Source organism: Myxocyprinus asiaticus, chromosome 42, assembly GCF_019703515.2.
Source record: "Myxocyprinus asiaticus isolate MX2 ecotype Aquarium Trade chromosome 42, UBuf_Myxa_2, whole genome shotgun sequence".
Classification (NCBI taxonomy): Eukaryota; Metazoa; Chordata; class Actinopteri; order Cypriniformes; family Catostomidae; genus Myxocyprinus; species Myxocyprinus asiaticus.
In genome coordinates this window covers 34,545,075-34,563,921 of record NC_059385.1, presented here as the reverse complement: position 1 = coordinate 34,563,921, position 18,847 = coordinate 34,545,075, and the positions used below count along the sequence as shown (strand labels likewise).

The 18,847-nt window shown below is 38.3% G+C and overlaps 2 protein-coding genes across 5 annotated transcripts in view; one reads left to right on the top strand and one right to left on the bottom strand.

Annotated features, from left to right (window-relative positions):
* Positions 1-18,847, bottom strand: part of ca9 (carbonic anhydrase IX) — a 332,582-nt gene that overhangs the window by 59,879 nt on the left and 253,856 nt on the right. The window lies entirely within an intron of this gene.
* tpm2 (tropomyosin 2 (beta)) overlaps positions 2,879-18,847 on the top strand; it is a 50,966-nt gene continuing 34,997 nt past the window's right edge. The window contains exons 1-2 of one of the 4 annotated variants that reach the window (XM_051683982.1): positions 2,879-3,140; positions 6,499-6,624. In XM_051683982.1, coding sequence (XP_051539942.1) covers positions 3,027-3,140; positions 6,499-6,624 — 240 coding nt within the window. In that variant the 5' untranslated portion in view covers positions 2,879-3,026. The remainder of the gene's footprint in view (positions 3,141-6,498; positions 6,625-18,847) is intronic. The other 3 variants (XM_051683981.1, XM_051683980.1, XM_051683979.1) reach the window with 3 other exon arrangements.

Here is an 18,847-nt window from a genome sequence, read left to right as displayed (position 1 = left end):
CTGGCGGAGAAATCAGCGACGTCGACTTGATTGAAGATGGAAGAGAAATCTTTTATCTCTTCACTTGTGCAGGCAAACGGATGAAGATGCGGATTGCTCGGCGGTCTCCTTCGGATCCGTTAGAGTGTTTGGTGGAACACAGAGTAATCTCAACTCGTCCAGCGAGATGGAGATTGTATGGCCACAGTTTCAAGTCAGATGTTACTTCCTTGTGCCACGAGGCTACACCTGTGAGCAGCGATGAGCTGCAACTACACACGGCGAGCAAAGTTGCTGGAAGCAGATTCCGGAAGCATTTCAGAGGTATTTCTACTCCTGATGATGTCATGGTTGAGGTGCGTTCTGTCGTGCGCCTCATCCAATAGGAGTTGAGAGTTCGATCCTTTAGTGAACAAGGCTTCATGGGATTTGTAGTCTGTTTTGGACTCCCTTTGTTTGCTTTTGGTGCGATTTTTATCAGTAAAATTTATGACTTGGCATGTGGGCCTGAGTTAGGTTTTATGACTGTGTTAGGCCTGCCTTTGTCTTCTATCTGAATACATGAGGCCCAACAGTTCAAATGTTTTGACATAGTTGGCCCATAGGTGGAATTGTCACCAAACTTTGCATGTACCCTCAGATTATGGTCCTAATGAAGCATACCAAGTTTAATTTTCATAGGACAAAGCGTTCACACATCTGTGCAGCTCTGTCTGGAGATTATTTTGAGCCATTGTTTGAGCAAATCGGATGAAATGTCAAGGAATAGTAGCTGAAAAACCATAAACATGATAATCCAAGATGGCGGCTACTGTAAATAAGCAGAGTTTTACGGCTGCTACTGTAAAGGGTCCATTGAAATCATCAGGAGGAGAGTCACCAGATGCAAAAAGAATTAGTTTCTAGGCCAAACGGTTCAAAAGACATGCAAAAGAAAAGTGAAACTTTGAACTTGTTGTGGCGCTATAGAGTTTGTTCTAGAGGTCCCAAATTTGCTATGGGGCTATTCATGCCCACTCTTATCAGTGTGCCATATTTCATCATTTTCCTTTGTACGGTTCAAAGGGCTGCCATAGACTCGCATGGTTGAATAATAATAAGAAAAGCTACAAAAGCAATAGTGGCCTACGACTCTTTGGGGCTTAGCCCATAATTAGACCAGATGTAATCCAGATCCAGGTTGAAGTTGGGCTGGGCTGGAGATATTAAGAGCTTCTAATAAAGGAGCATACCTGTACATGAAAGAAAAACTGGAGTAACAGAAGAAACAATAGCTCCTAGCATACTTAACTGGTGCATAGTAGAATTTAACTATATTGCGGTCTTAAAAAACGAGTCTTAAATTTACATTTCCGGACTTTTTTTGTCATTTTGATGTCATGCCTCTTAATAATATCACCGAAAGGGAGCATATACAATACGAGGAGATAAACAAAGGACCTAAGACAGAGCTTTGCAGCACACCATATTTTACCATAGGTTTAGACTGCTCTCCATACACAAGATTCTCAAGTTTGCCCAAAAGAATGCTTTGACCTATAGTGTCAAATGCAGCATATAGTAGAGTTTGAAGCCATTTCAGCTCTGACAAGTGCAGTCTCTACTATAATGGAGCGAAAATCCTGACAGAAACCATGTGAATACAATTTAACTCCAAGAAAGAACATAACTGGGTGGACACAATTTTTTTAGTACTGTAGACATACAGTATATCGAGGATTTGAAATGGGTCTAATTAATAATTTCACAAGGATCAAGTTGTGGTTTCTGGATAACCAGTTTAAAAACTGCAAGCTCAAATGTCTTAGAAAAATTCCCTAAACATAGGGAGGAGGTCATAATTTTAAGCAGGGGCTTAGACGTCACATGAAAAGTACCACTTTTAATAGTTTTTGAGCGTAGGCTCAAGCAACAAGTAGAAAGCTTTGAAGCTGCAGTACATTTTGTGAGTTCCTCCTGCCCTACAGTAAATAGTTTAAGCTGCTCCTGGTTTGTAACCTGAGACGTCATCTGAGATGCTTTGACAACTGTTTGTACATTTCTAATTAGCTTTCTTAATGTTCTTTTAAGATCTTTTTAATGAAGACCGATTATATTGCTTAACAGATCAGTGCATATTCAAATATGAATACGAAAATACAGTATATGACTTAACTAATGTTTTTACTAAAGCGTTGCACAATGTAATAATGTTTGTTTGTTATTAATAAAAGTTATTCCTTACATTTCTTGAAAGCCGGTCTTTTTACATGGTCTCCTCATCATTAAGGTCAGATTAAATCAGTGTGGTCCTGATTAGTGAGGCAGAGTAGACATACAATGAAAATATAATCAAAGGCATTTGTGGTCTCTTGGATTCTGAAACCTTCTCAAACTAAGTCTGGTTTCAACTTCTTAAACAGCAACCCTAATTTAACATATTTGAAATGGGTTGTGCACAAGCACTAATTCATAAAATACACTGAGGTGATCTTCATAATTGGCTATGATAGACACATGCCGACAGTAGTGTTGCATCTTGGAAGTGAATAGAAAATATAAGTACATTATTGGTGCAGCAATGTTAATTGTTCCTTTAGGAATTAAATTGGCCATAATACGTTAAAAAGATGGTGACGAAAATGATCGTCACTTCTCATAAAAATCTTGTCATGAATTAAACTTTTAATGCAGAAAGTAGGAAAAAACATCTAGATATTTGGATTTTATATTGTCTCATTACATTAGTAGCTGTTTCCCCAGGGCAATCTGAATAATGTCCTAATCCCAGATGAGCTGCTTCTGTATAAATGGAGAATGACTGAGGAATCAGAGCCTCCCAAACATGGACAAAAGCTGAGGGACAAACACTGAGCCTATACAGCAGGACAAATAAGGAGGAGGCGTCACTCTCCAACAAACTCTAGGGAAGTTTCCAAAAAAGAGCAGAGTTCCTTTGGAAAGGATTCCAGCCCAGCCTCTCTGCTGTTCATCCTCATCGTCTGTGCCTCCTCAAACAACTTGTACTCTTTCTCCTCTGTTGCTGTCAGAAACCAAAGAAATCCACGATGGAGGCCATCAAGAAGAAAATGCAGATGTTGAAACTGGACAAGGAGAATGCCATCGACCGTGCAGAACAGGCAGAGATAGACAAGAAAGGTGCAGAAGACAAATGCAAACAGGTGAATCAGACATGACTAGATAGAGTTGGTCTTGCATGAGTAAACCGAGATTAACAGGCATGACTTTTTTGTAGGTCCAGCTTTCTGTTCTTTTCAATGGGATTTCTAAATGAACTATGGGATAAAATGAAAGAAAATTGTAAAAACTACATTGGAAATGTTTGTGGAATTCAGTCATGAAAATGGCTTAACAGTAAGAGATTGTTAAAAGAATGAATTATACAAAAACTTAACTGTTTTGTACCTTCAGTAATGGATTTGAAAATTATTCACTGGTAGATTTTGTCCCCTTATAAGTTAATTGAAATGACTTAGTATATGTAAAATAATCAGTAATTATCTGGTCAGTGGTATTAACGATTATTGTCAGTTTATCTGATCCAGCATCTTTGATATGTCTTATGAAGTGAAGCTATTTTTATTTCTACAAGTCTCATTATTTAAGACCTGTCAATGAATAACTGAAGTGACAAACACCAAATATAGAGGTGTAAATATGTAGTATATTTAAGTGGGTATACTCGATTACAACACCATTCCACGATTAAGAGGCTCATTCTGGGGGATCTGACATTTTCAGAGATTTGATAAATGTAACATTTAACAGTGCAAACAGGACTTGATAGTTTAGTTTATGTGTTCACAATGACAATAATAGATCTATGCTTTAGAAGATAAATATTTCATTATCACAATTTTCAAATAATTTTGCCATAGACATGCAATGTTACTTTATATAACCATTCTCTAAACTAATAAGAGTATATAACTATTTCTCTAAAGGCCATTTTAATGAAGGCTTCTTCTTCAAAGACTTCATCATGCTCCATAATGGAAGAGCAACTGGCTTTCGCATGAAAGAAAGAAACACATGCACCCTTGAGCATGGAAACGTACAGTAATATGATAAGATTGCAGACATGATGTTCACTTAATTTTCTATTTAATTCAACTTTAAAATGATCTCAAACTTTGAATTTTTTCTTTAGGTTATGCTCTTATATTTGATTAATGCATTTTTGATTAAATTATTAAATTGTTACTTCTAAACGGACTTTGTTCAGATAGGACAACTGGATGGGAAATCTATTCTCGTTCCAAGGCCTTTGTCATAGCATCCCTGTTGCTCACCACATATGGTGTCCATGATCTTTTTTTGTCCCCCTCCACCTTCATGGAATTGTTCCACACAATGGGGTCAAGGCAGTGAAAGGCTGCGGGCCATGTTTGACGCTAAAGCTGCAATGCCTCTCATAACTGGACGCCTAAGCGTGTCCCACTCCATCAGATGGAATAAAAGAAAGGCATCCGGCATGAGTGCATTGCTTTGATGCTTTTCGTTTGTTCTGTCATTCACTGAAGTCTTTTTACGGTTCTTTATATATGAGCGGACTAAAAAATGACATGACAACCAACTCATATTAGTGTGATCTATTTTTAAGCCCAGTATTATGATCTCCACTTCCATTTACAGAGGTCAGCTGTCTCCATGGCCCAAAGAACACAATAAATAGAGGCTGGTTTATGACACTAAGCTATGTTTAATGGTATGGTTAATGGCTTGGTGTTTATTTGATGAGTGTTAAAAGAAGAGGGTGACTGCTAGCAGCTGCAGAAGGTTCATCACAACACTATCTTTTATAATTGTGTCATCATGTCCTCCGTAGCTCTGACATGCCCGAAATGCCCTGACGCACACGGATTTATGTGCTGGATTTACAGAGCATCATTTAACCTTTAGTCTTCCTCTTACTGCAAGGTTTCCCAACTGGGGTGTGCAAACCCCTAGGGGTTCTTGATGGAACTGCAGGGGGTTCATTAGCCAAAGTCAAATGTAATAAAAAATTATAATTAAAAGTTTTAAAAAGGAACACTTACATGATATATATATATATATATATATATATATATATATATATATATATATATATATATATATATATATATATATATACAATTTATTTATTTATTATTATTTTTTTGATAACAGAGCCCCACAGAGGACAAGGAAGGAATTTATTTTGCATTTTGGGTTCCCTTGCTATCCCTTTATCCACGATCCATCACTTACGAAAATTAACCACGGTTAGTTGAACTTCTGTATGTTATTTGTAGTACAACCATAGTAATCATAACATTTACCATGGTTTTACACAGTAACCATATTTTAACCATGATATTTGTGGTAAACCATAGTAATAATTATTAAAAACCAAAACTCTGCTTATAAAAAACATAATTCTTGCAGTTACTGCAGATTTACTATAGTGAAACCATGGTTAGAAACCAATAGTTCACCCCAAAATGAAAATTCGCTCATCATTTACTCACCCTTATGCCATCCCAGACGTGTGTGACTTTCATTCTTCAGCAGAACACAAATAAATATTTTAGAAGAATTTCTCAGCTCTTTAGGTCCATACAATGCAAGTGAATGGGTGCCAACATTTTCAAGCACCAAAAATCTCCAGTGGTTAAATCAATGTCTCCAGAATTGATTTGATAGGTGTGGGTGAAAAACAGATCAATATTTGATCCAATTTAAGTCCAATTTTCCTATAAATTCTCCTCCCTGCTCATTCAGCCTCCACTTTAACTTTCACATTCTTCTTCTTCTTGTGTTTTTAGTGATTCACATTCTTCATGCATACTCCCCTTACTGGGCAGGAAGAATAATTTCTATCAAAAATTGACTTAAATATTGATCTGTACCTCACACATACCTTTCATATTGCTACAGAAAATATGGATTTAACTACTGGAGTCATATGGATGACTTGTACATTAATAAAAAGAACACACAAAACAGCATTTTATCAAGAGGGTTACCAATCCTCTTTTGTAAATATAAGGATACACTTCACCAGGCACCCAGGGAACAGAAGAGGGCTTTGTCCGCTAAACTCGGTGCATAACTCACAACGAAGGCCGAAGGCGTGATCCACAGAGAGAGATCCGTCGACTCTGAAGGGGAAGTTCTGAGGAGGCTGTCTTTCAGACTTCAAAAGACATCTGCCAATGAAACTGGCATAATGGAAAACCATTCAGAGAGTTCTGGCTCTCTGGAGCGACCACTAGTGTTGATAATCGACGTAATGTCGAGTGACCGATCTGAATGGGAACGATGATTCAATTCTGTAAGTAAGGGATGAATAAAGCTATGGTATTGTGAGGGCACCCAAAATAATTGGGAGGGAAAGCAAAACTATTTCAGGATAAAATATCCTCCCTGTCCTTTAAGGGATCTGTAGATTTCATAAAATATTTATTGAAAGTCTAACAAACTGCCTAAAAAATGTTTTCTCTTTGGAATATGTCTTTTTAACCACACAACGTGTGTGTGTGTGTGTGTGTATAGCTGGAAGAAGAGCTCTTGGCCCTACAGAAGAAGCTAAAGGGTGTGGAGGATGAATTGGACAAATATTCAGAATCACTGAAAGACGCTCAGGAGAAACTCGAGCAGGCAGAGAAGAAGGCCACAGACGTAAGTGACAAACACCTGATCATCAAAGAGAAAAACATATCAGAGTTTAATGTACAATATAGCGTTGGCCTTACCCAGCATGTTAACACCATTTACTAATTAAACGGGAGACTATTTGATTTGCAATATATTTACAATCACAAGAAGGCGCTGTTCACCCAAACTATAGCTCACTTTAGTATTTAAAAGACACATATACGTATATTTGGATATTGTTAATATAAAAAAATTACAAAAACAAAACAATTGAACTAAAAAAGTCTATTGACCCCACATTTTAATTAAATTGTCTTAAAACTTCTTTATGCAAAATATAATGTCTTATCATTTGTTTTGATTTTGGAGTAAAGTACCACCTGTATAGTTTTTGTTTGATTTCCCTTTTTAGAACAATGTATATTTAATCTAAAAATGAAGCCATTTTATAAATCATATCATAACACGATAAGGTCAGAGGTCGCGTTAACTTAGAAACATAATGGCTATTAACCTTATTTTGCAACGCGGAAGTAAGCCACGGCTGCATTTCCAACGACTGTGCGAAAGTTCTGCTCGCAGTGTAAATAAATAGAAGGATATTAATACCAGAGTTAGTGATCTGGATTTATTCAAACTATCACACAACCACAGTATATATAGCAGAATTATCAGGTAATGTCGGATAATTTTCTAACGTCAGCATTTATAGTTAAAGAGTAAGTAAATCGTTCACTTGTTGCTGTATTGAAGAGACGGTAATAAAATCTGCTTCTTTATTTACCGAAAATTTTAAGTCACTGAAATAAGGCCATATAACACATACTAAACATTTGTTCACAAGACTTTTGAGGACTGGATCTTGTAGCCTAGAGTTTTTGCTTTTAAATTATGTGAAACCCATACTGATCACTCATTCATACAAAACAATATAGTCATTTAACTTTTGTAAGACACTTTTAGTGTTAGAAAGGCTATATGCGAGGAGGCGTGGATGATCATGAATACTGATGTGATTCACACCTGAGGAGACAAAGACCACTCCCCTGAGAGAGAATGAATGTGAGGAGACTTAATGATTGAATGTATTGTTTGTAGCTTATTCACAAAATCAAGTTTAAGTTAAAAGTAATCTGACTATACATTTTCTTTACATAAAGACTTTACTTTAGATCTACACTACCATTTAAAAGTTTAGATCAGTAAGATTTTTTAATGTTTTTAAAAGAAGTCTCTTCTGCTCACCAAGGCTGCAATTATTTGATCCAAAATACAGCAAAAACAGTGATTGTGAAATATTTTTACAAATTAATATAACAGTTTTCTATTTGAATATATTGTAAAATGCAATTTATTCTTGAGATCAAAGCTGAATTTTCAGCATCATTACTGCAGTCTTCAGTGTCACATGATCCTTCAGAAATCATTCTATTATGCTGATTTTCTAATATGGGCATATTTACAGCACATTTTACACCTTTACACCCGAACAGATATTTGCAAGCTCAAGCTTCGTTGATGATAATGAGGCAGCATAAACACCAGTTAAAATATAATCTAAACATTCATATTATTTTTATATCATGTTACGTATCATATTTATATGCTTTAGCCGAAACAACATTTAAATGTAACTAAAACTTTCCTATTAGGACATATTTCAAATTTCAATACTCTGAATACTGGCTGGCAAGTCTGGAAATAGTCCAACTAGTAAAATATGTCCATGTTTATATAAAATAGCATGTCAACTAATATGTAAGTAAAACTAAATGACTTACTCATCCGGAATTGTATCCTCGGCTGGATCAAGTCGCTCTTCAAAATGCAAACGTTTCTCGTCGGATTCCCACTCTTCTCATGAGGAAAATGTGAACTCTTCGTCACTATCCCGGACCATCTGTAGAGCTTCCTCACCTGTGTAGCGTGCCATCTTCCAAACGCGCAGGAAAGTGAATGAATCTGATGATGAACTTGATGTTTTTTAAGGCACTGTTGGGGGTTGGGGTTCTTTTACCATTTGCATTGATCGCCTCAGCACATTACCGTATGAATAGCGCACTCTGCTGGTGGGTGTGATCACATTAGGGATAATTAGCCAGGAGAAACTGTACATCGCTTTGTTTCATACAGATTACATTGCAGGAGAATATTTGTTTTAAATTTGAATTGTTTTATTTAAAAGTAGACATTTTAAGCTTTCTTTAGACATATGTTTCATGTTTGTCTGATAAGATTTCGCGGAGTTTCATTTCATTTTTGTGACGTGTTTCAGAAAGATGCTCATGGAGACAGAGACGGCTGAAAGCTCACCCTGTTTATTTTCTTTATTTTACAAAAGCACAAGGTTTTGTTGTTATTGTGAGTGTACACAAATAATAGTAGACCCTTTATGGTTTCTAATGATGTCTTACACTTATCTGTATGCCCAAAAATGACGGAGTTTTTTAAGTTGTTTCCGCTGTTATGCGGAAAAAATCCAGCAGGACGCGCCGGCGAGTCCGTCGACCCCAGAGGGAACAATAAGGTGGATAGGCCAGGGTTCCTCAATAGGCAGCCCTAGGGCCATATCTGGCCCGCGAGAGACAAATGTTTGGCCCATGCTAAAGACCTGTTCACACAAAATCCTTGACGAATTTGCGAGACAAACTTCCGATGAAAGGTCTATACACAGAGTAGTAAAAAATAAAAAGGATATGCCTGGATTAATGCCTGGATCATATAACACAAGGTACTGTGATACAAATACACATGGAATACTGCACAATAAGAATAACACTGTACAAAAAAAAATAATAATTATGCATAGCCTAATATTCAAAATAATTTATAAGAAAACACTGGCTATAAGAACACTTCTTTATTGAAATTATTGAAATTATTGCAATACTTTGTTATATTATCCTTAAGAACAATAACAATATTAATGCTAATAGGTCTAATAATTGAATCTGTAGTTAGAGGCAGTGCAGTTGACTCGCATGGAGATCCAGATTCTTCATTCAAGTTTTTTTCTTCTTTTTTTCCGGTAGGCAAAGTTGCGTAGTTTTGCGTATCTGTATCAAACAAAATGTTCATAACTGTTTGAATAAATAAAACAGGCTACTAATACTGAGAAAAATAACTAATAAAATAATAATTAAAAAAAGTTTAATAATAAAAACAACAATAGTAGTAGTAGTAGTAATAATAATAATAATAATAGCAGCAGCACAAACACTTTGTCATTACATCAAGGACCGTGGCCCTTGACTTTGTATTGTTGACAGAATTTGGCCCTTGCTGAAAACTAATTGGGGAACCCTGCTATAGGCTAACCATCAGCTGTACCGTGCCTCCTCCTGTGGCTGTAGTCAGTATAGTATCTGAAGTTAGCCGTGTGTGTTAGTCGTGAGTTCAGGTCGTTAATCGTGAGCATGGCCCTTCCTATTGACAGCTGCACTGGAGAAGGTACCAACCTCACCCTGGTATCACATTCTGTAAACACATCATAAATGCTGTCAGCACCTTACATTAGATGTTTTCGTGTGTGTGTGTGTGTGTGTGTGTGCCTGCGTGTTATGACTTCAAGGCTATTGCGATGTGACCCGGTTTTGTGTTTGGGTGCATTTTTATTCCCTTTCTGATTGTGTCTGTCTGTTTCAGAGCTGTCAGTGCCTGATCTGTAAAAACTGGGTGAGTTCATGAAATCAGGCAGGTGACATTGAGTTAGTTTAACAGTCTGGGAGCTCCCTAGCAGCAGTTGTAAACTCTTAGTAAACACCTAATAGCTATTATGTTGGTAGGACTTAACACAACCTTAATGCATCCAAACTAAAACCTCAATATCTAATTATCTCTTATATGACATCAGTTACCAAAAATAAGGGCATGATGACAAAACGTGATATGAAAAGTTATATTTTCAGAGCACTTATACAACTGACCTCATCTCAGAACTTTTCCAGGAATATTTAATTTTCCTAATCATGCCTAAATAAAACTGATCGCAATTATCATGGTTCATGAATAAAATAATCATTCAGTACCATGCTATTATGTACCATGTTATTGAATGTGTTTGGGAGCCGCAGTGGGAAGTATCCAATCATTTGGTATTGCTGTATTGCAAGTATTCCTACAGTTAAATATTATGTGGTTCTTTTACTGTGTGGGTGAAATAACTGTGTATCTTTGTATTATTAATGCATGGCCAAAGAAGGAAATGAATCAGAGGAATGCAGCAATTTGTTTACAGTGATGTGTCTACAGTAAAAGTGCTTTCCAGTGCATTTGCTCACAGTATTTCAATGAGTAAACTGCTCACAGGACAGTAATGTCAGGCAGTCCTCAGTAAAGGTTTGTATGAAACATGCTGTTTCTTGACTGTGATTTACATTTGGCACAAGTTGCTTCCCATTACATGGGAGCAAGTGGCCTTTATCACTGTCTTTTGTTAAATGAGGAATTTTGGACCACTAAGAATTTTTAAATATCAAATGCAGAATCTGATCAAAAAGGACCTATCCAGAGACTGTTTCTAGAGTTTTATCATTTATTGGGGCACAGAATTATCAAAGATCACATCCTAGTACCGGCCCTTTCATATTTCCCAGATCGGTATATGGTAGTCTTCCATGTCAGACAAGGATTTATTAGGAAAAACATACTAGGGGCTGACACCCCCAATCAGGAATGTGACCAAGAATCATTAACTGCCTCTTAAAAATTGTGTTAGTTGCCTTCTGATGCTTAAAAAAAACTATATACTGTAAAAGTGTACATTGTCAGATTTCTTTTAAGGCTGTTACAAACTGCTAATTGGGAATTAAGTAGGTTAAATGTGACTCGTCTTTGTAGCTGTATTTAATTGTCATTCAGTTAATCCCTTTCATATGGTGTTTGCATTATTTGGTCCACCAAGTGTAGACAGACACCCTCTTGTGGACAGTGAATAAATTAGTAATGAAACAATATTTACCTTCACATCTCTTGGAAAAGAGATTTGTAATCTCAAGGGATTAACCTGGTAAAATAAAGGTTATAATAATAATACAAGAACCAAAAGTGCAGGGGTCGCGTGGCGCCATTTGAGGGCCAGACATGTGAACAGCAAGCTCTGCGCACTTTGCTAGTTTTAATACTTTTTGTGTCATAAACCGGTGAGATTCTGTACACCCTGTTCCATAACTGTTCTATGAAGACAATATGTCAAAGAATTCAAAATCCTTGGGATCTGGAGACATTAAAAGACACTTACGTGCTCAAGCTGATACCACAGACAGGGCCTCAGACCAGGGACTCAGTTTGGACGGTGCAGTGGGAGAGATTCAGCGTCAACTGTCGAGACTTGGAGGATCTTGCTGTAATACGTCGATCGATCACTGCCATGGAGACGAAATTCTCTGAGTTGGTTACAAAAGTGTCGGACGTCGAGAGATGGATCGATTATCTGGAGTCATCGGAGAGGGAATTAGCCGCTAGCGACCAAGACGGACTTGGAACGTGTTTGGGAAAAGTTGGAAGACTTAGAGGATCGTAGCCGGTGAAACAACATCCAAACTGTTGGAATTCCTTAGAACAAAATTCTGGCCAAATTTCTGAGATCATCCGATAAAGGTCTCGTGTTACGCAAGGCGAGGAGTAAAGGAAGGCTTTCTTGGAAGAACCACAACATTTTCTTGATTTCAGACTTTGCGAATTCGACAAGAGAGAAACGTGATCGGGGGCCTGGGTAGCTTGGCAAGTATTGACGCTGACTACCACCCCTGGAGATGTGAGTTCAAATCCAGGGTGTGCTGAGTGACTCCAGCCAGGTCTCCTAAGCAACCAAATTGGCCCGATTGCTAGGGAGGGAAGAGTCACAAGGGTAACCTCCTCGTGGTCGTCATTAGTGGTTCTCGCTCTCAATGGGGCGCATGGTAAGTTGTGAGTGGATCGCGGAGAATAGCATGAGCCTCCACATGCGGAGTCTCCGTGGTGTCATGCATGATGAGCCACATGATAAGATGTGCGGATTGACTGTCTCAGAAGCGGAGGCAACTGAGAGTTGTCTTCCGCCACCCGGATTGAGGTGAGTAACCGTGCCACCACGAGGACCTACTAAGTAGTGGGAAATGGGCATTCCAAATTGGGAGAAAGGGGGATAAAGAAAAAAAGAGAGAAACGTGACTGATTCTTTGATTCACAGGATGAGTAAAAATCTTGGTCTAACAGATATTTGGAGACTTTTGAGCCCATCTGGTAGGGACTATACATTTTTTCATCGGTCCAAAAGATTTATTCTAGAACAGATTTTTTTTTAAATATCTAAATCCCTCATTTCATCTGTTGTGGAGAGCTCAGCTGGATACATCTTAGTCTCAGATCATGCCCTGGTGAGTTTAGAGGTGTTGCCACATACAGAGAAAAATAAATCATATAGTTGGCTCTTTAATGTATCCCTTTTGCAAAATCCTGAATTCCAGCAAATGTTAAAGACTGAAATCAATGTTTATATGGAGTCTGGTCCACAGTATTCTCTGTGGGTGTGGCTCTTGTCCTCAGTATCCTCTGTGGGCGTGGCTTGGGAGGCACTTAAGGCGGTTCTTAAGAGTCAGATCATACAGTATGCCTCATTCATCAAAAAGTCCAAAGCATGGGAAATCGTGGAGTTGGAAGGGAATATTAAAAGTTTTATTTGGAACATTTCCTTGAAAAGCTTGAAGATCTTGAGAATAGAAACCGCAGGAATAACGTTCGAATTGTTGGAATTCCTGAGCATGAGGAGGGCAGAGATATGTTGAAATTCCTAGACGAGTTTTTCCCGAGCCTGCTCGACATAACAGGCCACAAGTTGGAAATTGAGCGAGCTCACAGAGTGCCAGTTCACAGATCTGCTGAGGGAGACAGGCCCAGATCGATTCTGGCCAGATTTCTGAGATCATCCGATAAAGATCTTGTGTTGCACCAGGCGAGGAGCAAAGGGAAGCTTTCTTGGAAGAACCATAATATTTTCTTGTTCCCGGACTTTGTGAGTTCGACAAGAGAGAAACGCGATCGGTTCAAGGAATGTAAGAAACTCTTACATCAGAAAAAGATCTCGTTTGCTCTGATATTTCCAGCAAAACTGAGAATAGAAACGAAGGTCGGTCGCAAAGTATTTACATGTCCAAATCTGGCAATGTCTTTTATTGAATCAATGTCTGAGTAAACCATTGGATGTTTCTCATGTGAGTGGGCCTGACTTGCTGTACTTACTCTTGAGGAAGCTGGGAGACATTTTAGGCTTTTTGCGTTGGCTCCGCCTAGCGGCTGGAGCTTGTTTTGTGAATAACACTTTCCTTAAAGAAACTTTTGCATTTAAGTTCCCGGACAGATTGAGAGTGCACACTGTGGATGACCGCAAAATATCTACATGCTCAGACAAAGGATAACTTTTATAAAGTTGACGGATTGTGTAAGTCATGGTATATACGTTTATGTGGCCTCCGAGTGAATTGACTCGACCATCCAGGGAACCGGGATGCCGGTTTTGTTTCCTTTTGTGTTGGCTCCGCCTAGCGGCTGGAGCTTGTTCTATTGAATAATACTCCTTTGCAACAGCTGTGGATTAATCTGTTCGTTCTTCGTGCTTACTCCTCCTGCTGGCTGTAGTTTGTTTTGTTGAGTTTTTTTTTTACAGGACATTGGAATGAATATGTCATCCGTTGAACTCATAACAGCCGGCTCACTGAACATTTGTTTGTCTGACCGAGGAATCTGATCGGTTTTATATCAGCTGGAATTTGTTTTGTGGAAGATCACAGCTTTGAGACAGTTCTGTGAATTAATCTACATGTCCTTTGTCCTATTTTACAATGTATTTTCTGTTATGTAATTTTGCCTCACAAATTTGTGAGACAAAATTGAGCAATCTGATGGCAAAGTTGTCGTGGGGGCTCGTGGGTGTTCATGGACCTTTTGAGTTTAGAGGGATTGACGCCGGTTGGCGCTGTCGTACGTGGGGTTAATGCGCACGTTTTTATTTTTTCTGTTTGTTTTGTTGGGGGGGATGTTCGGGGGTTGATTGTTTCACTAATGGGGAATGTGGTCTGTATAATTTTGTTTTTGATACACAGTTTATTTTTTTTTATTATATCAATATGTCAAATGTTAATATGAGCGGATTGTCTCTCTCCACATGGAATGTAAATGGGTTAGGGCACCCCATAAAAAGAAGGAAGGTTATTTCTTTTCTTAAACGTAAGAAATATGATATAGTGTTTCTTCAAGAAACACATCTCTCCCTGCAGGAAGCTGAAAAATTTGGGAAGATATGGGGTGGACATGTTTTCTTTAGTGTTGGCTCAAGTAAGAGCAAGGGAGTCATTATATTGGTAAATAAACATCTACAATTCAAATGTCTCAAACAGATTAAAGATAAATTAGGAAGAGTAATTATTGTGTTAGTTGAAATTCAAGGGCAAAGGTTGATATTGGCTAATATTTACGCACCTAACGCTGATGATCAGGGCTTTTTTATAGATCTTGAAGGGATGTTGCAAACTGCTGGCACCCCTTATGATATAATATTGGGAGGAGACTTTAATCTTTTGATGGACTCAGTCCTTGATCATAGTGAAGCAAAAGTCTGTAAACCCCCTAGAGCAACATTGACGCTTCACAGGATGTGTAAAAATCTTGGTCTTACGGATATTTGGAGACTTTTGAACACATCTGGTAGGGACTATACATTTTTTTCACCAGTCCATAAGATTTATTCTAGAATAGATTTTTTTTTTATATCCAAATCCCTCATTTCTTCTGTTGTTGATTGCTCAATTGGAAATATCTTAGTCTCAGATCATGCCCTGGTGAGTTTAAAGGTGTTGCCATACTCAGAGAAAAAGAAATCATATAGTTGGTGCCTTAATGTGAACCTTTTACAAAATCCTGATTTCCAACAAATGTTAAAGACTGAAATCAGTGTTTATATAGAGACCAACTGGTCCTCAGTATCCTCTGTGGGCGTGGCTTGGGAGGCACTTAAGGTGGTTCTTAGGGGTCGGATCATACAGTATGCCTCATTCATTAAAATATCCAAGGCACAAGAACTTGTAGAGTTGGAAGGGAATATTAAAAGTGCTGAGGCAGAGCTGAAGCGCCGAATGTCGTCTGATGGCCCCGATTGAAATATAGATATAATACTATTTTGTCACGGAAAGTGGAGTTTTGGTTATTCAGGGCAAGACAGTCATACTTTGAGTCAGGGGACAAAGCAGGGAAGCTTTTGGCTAAATATATAAAGCAGAGAGAGTCTCTTTCTATCATTCCCGCAGTGAAATCTGCTTGTGGTGATATATTTACCTCGGCTATTGATATTAATAATGCCTTTAAAGAGTTCTGTTTTGATCTCTATAGTTCCAGGTCTTCATCCACTGATGAAGATATTAGGAACTTTGTGGAACCATTAGAATTCCCTAAACTGACAACTGAGCAAAAAACTCTCTTGATTCTGTGATAACCTTGGAGGAACTTGACGAGGTAATTAAAGCCTTGCCTACAGGCAAGTCTCCGGGGCCTGACGGCTTTTCCTCTGAGTTTTTCAAATCTTTTGCTACAGAACTGGCTCCACTTTTGTTAGAAGTTTATACTGATTCATTAAAGAATGGAAAGCTTCCGCCAACCATGACACAAGCCCGGATCAGTCTGATTTAAAAAAAAGGACAAAGATCCAAGTGAGTGTAAAAGTTACTGCCCAATTTCCCTGATCCAGTTAGATGTAAAAATTTTGTCCAAAATTCTGGCTAATCGATTAAGTAAAGTTATGACATCACTTATACATATAGATCAGGTGGGATTTATTCGGGGCTGCAGCTCTTCTGATAACATCAGGCGGCTTATCAATATTATGTGGTCAGTAGCGAATGATCAATCTCCGGTTGCTGCCATCTCTCTTGACGACGAAAAGGCATTTGATATGGTAGAATGGGATTATCTTTTTAAGATTTTGGAAATGTATGGGTTTGGGAGTACATTTATTGGTTGGATTAAGTTACTTTATAGACACCCTGTAGCAGCGGTACAAACAAATGGGTTAATTTCAGATTATTTTACTTTGGATAGGGGCACCCGGCAGGGTTGCCCTCTTTCCCCATTATTGTTCTGTCTTGCCCTGGAACCATTAGCAGCCGCGATAAGAAAAGAGGATGATTTTCCAGGGGTGACAGTGGGAGGTGTGGCGCATAAGCTTCTGCTTTATGCAGATGATATTTTGTTATTCGTCTCCGACCCCACTAGATCTATGCCTTGCCTCCACAGAATTATTAACTCCTTTTCCAAATTCTCAGGATACAAAGTCAGTTGGTCTAAATCCGAAGCTTTGGCTTTGACAGCGTACTGTCCAGTAACGGCCTTCCAGCCGGGTGCCTTCCAGTGGCCCAAACAGGGAATTAAGTATTTGGGAATTTTATTCCCAGCAAATTTGTCTGATTTAGTCAGAGTTAATTTTTATCCCTTAATAAAAAGGTTTTCGAACGATGTGGGCAGGTGGGCTTCATTACACTTATCGATGATTGGGAAGGTTAATGTTATTAAAATTAATTGAATTCCAAAATTCAACTACCTGCTACAGTCTCTCCCTGTAGATGTCCCCCTCTCTTATTTCAAGCAATTTGATAGCATCACGAAGTCCTTCATTTGGAATGGTAAACGTCCCAGGTTAAATTTCAGTAAATGACATAGGCCGATTGACAATCTCTCTTGGATTAGGCCTACCCAAGATTTTGTTTTATTATTATGCATTCAGTCTTAGACATTTGGTTCATTGGTCGCTTCCACCTGAGAGAGCTCCTCCCTGGTTTTGTATTGAAAAGGAAGTTCTTGCCCCTATCCTGCCACTGCAAAGCCTTTCGATTAAACTAGCTGGAGAGGTTAAGTTGCACCCTGTTATTTTGCATTTGCACTCGATATGGACAAAAGTGTCCAGAGTGTTTAATTCTGATATTTATTTAAACGTAGCCTCGAGCATATGGCTGAACACTAAACTATGTATTAATAAGTCCCCTTTCTGTTGGTCAGCTGTATGAGGGTGGAGTATTGAGATCTTTTGAAAATTTTATTCAACATATTGGGATTCCCAGATCTCAATATTTACAGCTGCGCCACCTGCTCTGCTCTATTTTTGGGAGTGGCATACACCCCCCTAGAGCAGCAGATACTCTGGAAGTGGTGATTGCTGCTTTTGGGAAGGGTCATGAGGCATCAGTGTATTACTCCCTGTTAATTCAGAGACATAACCCATGTTTTTTGGGGTTGTATTAAAATTCAGGAATTTTGGTTGAGGATCCAGCGTTTTGTGTTTGACATACTGGACACTCAGTTTTCATTTTGCCCCAGACTTTGTATTTTGGGTGATGGAGGGGTCCTGAATATAGGAGATATATATATGAAAAGCTGGGTACTAACCAGCGTGATGATTGGCAGACAGCTAATCCTTAGGGGTTGGAAGTCAACTGATGCACCCTCGTTTCGTTCGTGGTGCTCCGAGTTGGGTAAAGTGGCAGCTTTCGAAGAGATGACTTCCAGACGGCAGGGGAACCTGTCGAGTTATGGCAGAAAATGGGGCAGTTATTTGTCTCATTTGGAGAGGGCCTAGCGGGGAGCAGTGGAGGGAGACAATTTTATTTATTTATTTATTTATTTTTATTTTTATTTTTTCTTCTTCTTTCACTATATGTTGAACTTTGTCTTTTTTTTATGTACTATTTGTGTGTCTGTTTATATGTGGGTATTTATTTTATATTTGTGCGGGCGGGGGGTGGGTGGGTGGGTGTTATAAAGGGTTTTAAGTTGATTCCTAATGTATAATTTTGTGGTTAAATTTATTCTTGTCTGTCTTGGAATCAATAAAAAATGTTAATAACAAAAAAAAAGAATTCTATCTTGATCTCTATTGTTCCACATCTTCGTCTACTGATGAAGACATTAGAAACTTTGTGGAACCATTAGATCTCCCTAAATTGACCAATGAGCAAAAAACTTATCTTGATTCTGAGATAACCTTGGAAGTGCACGAGTTCTCGTGCTTTGGATTTTTTGATGAATGAGGCATATGACCCGACCCCTAAGATCCACCTTAAGTGCCTCCCAAGCCACGCCCACAGAGGATACTGAGGACCAGTTGGTCTCCATATAAACATTGATTTCATCCTTTAACATTTGTTGGAAATCAGGATTTTGCAAAAGGGATACATTAAAGTGCCAACCATATGATTTATTTTTCTCCATATGTGGCAATACCTCTAAA